We start from the raw sequence: 3894 nt of genomic DNA, 5'->3' as shown, positions 1-3894 counted from the left end.
GCTAATATCTTTTACATATAAACTCATATGAGATTCCCACTTTGTACCTTAGATCTTCACATTATATGGAGCTTAACTTGATTTTTCAAGAAAATTTTAAGATATTTGTCTATTTTCTTTAAATATTTCAAGGTCTCTAAAGTGTTATAATATACGCCTGTTTTTGTACCCACAATAGCTACCACTTAAAATCCTCAATCTTGTAGATCAAAAGAGTGGGTAGATACTGAGACATTAGTAGAATGTGGTGGTTAGTAAAAATTGCAAATCCAATGGTTGGATTTTTAATGATCTCTTTTTCAAAATTCTTCCAAACTATCAGAAGGCCTGCAAATATTAATAATCTAATTAGTAAAATTACATTTTTGATGTGAATCATCTAAAACCTATAGGGACTAGTGTACTTGTAATGGTGCATCTATGGAAAAATAAATTGGATCACTCTAAGTATGGAAAGATCATTTGTTTATTATTTCATCATATTTTTGATTAATTTTGATTAATTAGACTAATTTATATTAATTTAAGTTATATTAGGTTAATTCAAGGGCAAGTGTATTTTTTATTATTTGCTTGATCTGATTTTAAGTACCTTGCCCCCCAAAATTTGCTCTCCAAGCTATGTCCCAGTTCTGCATAAACTGGACAAAACTGGATACCCTGATCTTGCAACAACCCGCGTGCATGTATGGAATCATTTGCATGTTCTCGACATCACCACATTAATGTATATTTTAGAACTCTTATAAAACATGTGATGGGAGACATTTTGAAGCATCTAGCTTGACAATGAGATCTCTAGCTACGTGCAAATTTTTTAAAAAAGTGAGCTCTAAAGTCAAAGGTATACGTGTTATTTTATAAGATTACTCTCTTACTCTCTCTCTCTCTCTCATACACACACACACACGCACACACACACACACACACCATCAACTATTCATGAGCAAGATATACCTTAAATTAGTGCATTACACACTAGAAAACTATCCATAAATTTTAACATTTTTAAAACACTTCTATAATGAATTGGAGGTAATAAATCACCATGTTTTGGAACAAGCTTGTAAATTTATTAACAACATCAATGAAGAATACCCTTATGTAGGTAATTTTTTCCGTAAGCCATGAACTTGTTATTCAATTAACATGCTATCTTATAGTTTCCAACATGAAACCTTCAAAGATCATAAATCTATATATTACACTATATTCGTGTATCAAAAGTTGGATGTTGTATGTGTGACAGAAAGTTTAAATTTTAATAGATCATGGAAGTAAAATCTTTAAAGTTTCAAACTTTTACATAGTAGTGATCTCTTTAATTTGAGATAAAAGTATAACTCTTAAAAATGATTTTTTACACATTGCCCAAAATTCATGAACACAAGGTCATTTATATGTTTGTATGTGTTGGCTCACCTGTGTAAGCTAATTTTAATACTTGCTTTGGACTCTTACCTCATAAAATAATTTTAACATCCAAGATAAATTTGACTTATTCTCCATCGATCCACCAAATTCGCCCAATTGGTCCCATACTTTGTGTGGTATTAGTATGAGGATTGGCAAATATTTGGAAGGGTGGTACCGATGGGTGGTGGTATGTGAGGGTGACTATTGTTGAAGCAAGTGGTGTGTGAGGGTGACTATTGTTGAAAAGAAAGTGGTATGTGAGGGTGACTATTGTTGAAAAGCAAGTGGTTTTCGTTCTCCAATTATTAAAAAGAAGAAGAAAGAAAAGCAAGTGGTGTATCATTGGGGGTAGCTTAGTCGTTAAGGAGTTAGGTTGATCTACCTGAGGTTATGGGTTCAAACCGTGCAAGAAAGAAAAGCAAGTGGTGTATCATTGGGGGTAGCTTAGTCGTTAAGGAGTTAGGTTGATCTACCTGAGGTTATGGGTTCAAACCGTGCTGGGGCGACCTTGAATGATGCTACCTTGTAGTGTTGGTTACAGGTGTGCGTGGTGCGTGGTGTTTGTAGAAAAAGGAAGGCCAACTACGAATTGGTTGCGCATTATTTAAAATTTTAAAAAAAGGAAAGCAAGAGGTTCAAGGAAAAAGCTCCCTTATCCAATGCCAAGGTTCAACGTTGGACCATGGAGGGCTTAAATTGTGGATAGGATGATTGGAATTTGGTAGGATTAAGGTTGAACCTTATACCGTTCGACGGCCAAGTGGGGAAGGCGGGGCTACGACTGGTCCACCGTAGACCCACCGCTGCCGGGGGTAGGTAGTGCTGACCGGTAGTATCTCATCGTAACTCCACAGTTCTCCGAGGCTTAACATCGTCTCCCGCGAACCTTTTCCTTAGGAATCTCGAGTCCCTTTTGTGTGCTGCGCCCTCTCACCAAGTCCACCTTCCTGCAGGCAATGGCACGACCACACAGCATTGCCAAGCTCGCGCGTGCAACTGTGTCAACCCTCAAACAATTGCAGTGAGTTACACAGCTCCCCTTTCATTAACCTGCTCTTCTTGCTTCTTGCCGCTGCTATGGCGTTGGTTCTCACAGGCTTTCTTTTGATGGTTTTTGTGGGTTTTTTTTTCAGAAGAGGCTCCTTTTCAACCACCTCGGCAGCGGCTAGAGCTGCGCAGGAGGAGGGCCTCAAGCAAAGCATGCATTTGACAGAAGACTCTTCTTCCTCACTGTGTGTGGAGAAGTCCTCCGGTTGTAATTGGTGGAGCCCGGATCCTGGCACAGGTGTGTGGGTGCCCGAAGGCCAACAGAATCGCCTTCATTTCATCAACTCTTCTTCTTCTTCTTCTTCGTCTTCGACTCTGGATCACCAGAAGCTCTGGTTCCGAGAAGACGTTCATCTGCACATGAGTGAGCACGCTGCACCATAGCAAAGACCTCGGACACTCCCCTTTGTTCTCTTTCCAATCTTAAATAAGAACAATGGCTGTTCCATTACAAAACGATCCCAATATTTCACATGCATGTGTGTCACACCAATCTTTTAATCATTATACTATTTTAGATCATGGCTTATCAATCGAGACAAATTGCTCTTACATTAATATAAAGATGCATGGGGTCCTCTATTGAGCCTCTATTGGCATGTTTCTACAAAACTTGAAAGCCCTTCTCATCTTACACGTGCCTACCAATTCTGTTGCCAGGAGGTCATGGGACTCACCACTCTTTGCAACATGTTTGGCTTTTATTTGATTGAAAACAAGCAAAAACAACATATAGAAAGTGATCACCTTTATGAGTCTTTTCCTTTTGCTTTTATGAACTTTAAGATCTCACCCCTCCCATTTATGAATCATGGAATGTGTTTTACTAGGACCTTAGTTGAGTTCAATCTCTATGATGGTATGAAAAAACACTAATCACAGGTGTGATTGAGACATTCTAAAAGTTGATCTAGAGTTATTAGGTCAAGGGATCTAGGAAAACCCTCCAGCTTGTAAGCTTCTATCTACGAAGCATTTCCTAAGTCTCTTTACTATATCGTCGAAGTGCAAATGTTTAGCCCTAGTGTTAATGCATTCTTTCCCTCCTCCTTTACCTATGCTTTGATTTCCAACAATGTGCTCTATGTCATGCATCATGGATGGTGAACTCGAGGCTTGAATGCACATCCTTATGCTTGGAGGAACCCTTAGTAAATTGACTATTCCCTTCACTCTAGTTTAGTATGTTAGAAAGGTAGGATAATAATTTTAGTTGATGGACTTTGGATTTGCTTCCCCCTTTCTTTGGAACCAGAATACTTCAAGCTATATCCTTATCCTTGGAGGAACACCTATAAGTTGATTATACACTTCTTGGTCATTCTGGTTTGTTATGTTAGAGAGGTAGGATAATATTTTGGTTGAGGGATTTTGAAGTTGCTCTTGCTTTCTCTACAACCGAAATCAACTAAAACATTCGACTTATGCCAA

General features: G+C 38.3%; 1 protein-coding gene across 1 annotated transcript; it reads left to right on the top strand.

The window, feature by feature from the left end:
* The first annotated feature begins 2233 nt into the window (after positions 1–2233).
* LOC147612371 (uncharacterized) lies at positions 2234–3075 on the top strand. Its single transcript, XM_086783589.1, has 2 exons — positions 2234–2437; positions 2550–3075. The coding sequence occupies exons 1-2, from the start codon at positions 2373–2375 to the stop codon at positions 2845–2847; spliced, it is 363 nt and encodes a 120-aa protein (XP_086639715.1). The 5' UTR covers positions 2234–2372; the 3' UTR covers positions 2848–3075.
* Positions 3076–3894: the final 819 nt, after the last annotated feature.

The sequence above is a fragment of the Cibotium barometz genome, chromosome 45, assembly GCF_041138505.1.
Source record: "Cibotium barometz isolate CiBa-2024 chromosome 45, ASM4113850v1, whole genome shotgun sequence".
NCBI classification, from domain to species: Eukaryota; Viridiplantae; Streptophyta; class Polypodiopsida; order Cyatheales; family Cibotiaceae; genus Cibotium; species Cibotium barometz.
The sequence above is the reverse complement of the archived record's forward strand: the minus strand, read 5'-3'. Positions and strand labels throughout refer to the sequence as shown.

Excerpts from the sequence above, each read along its gene's own strand:
- LOC147612371 (XM_086783589.1), top strand. The coding sequence starts at position 2,373 with ATGGCACGACCACACAGCATTGCCAAGCTCGCGCGTGCAACTGTGTCA. Across the intron at positions 2,438-2,549 it reads TCAACCCTCAAACAATTGCA|AAGAGGCTCCTTTTCAACCA; the intron begins GTGAGTTACACA and ends TTTTTTTTTCAG.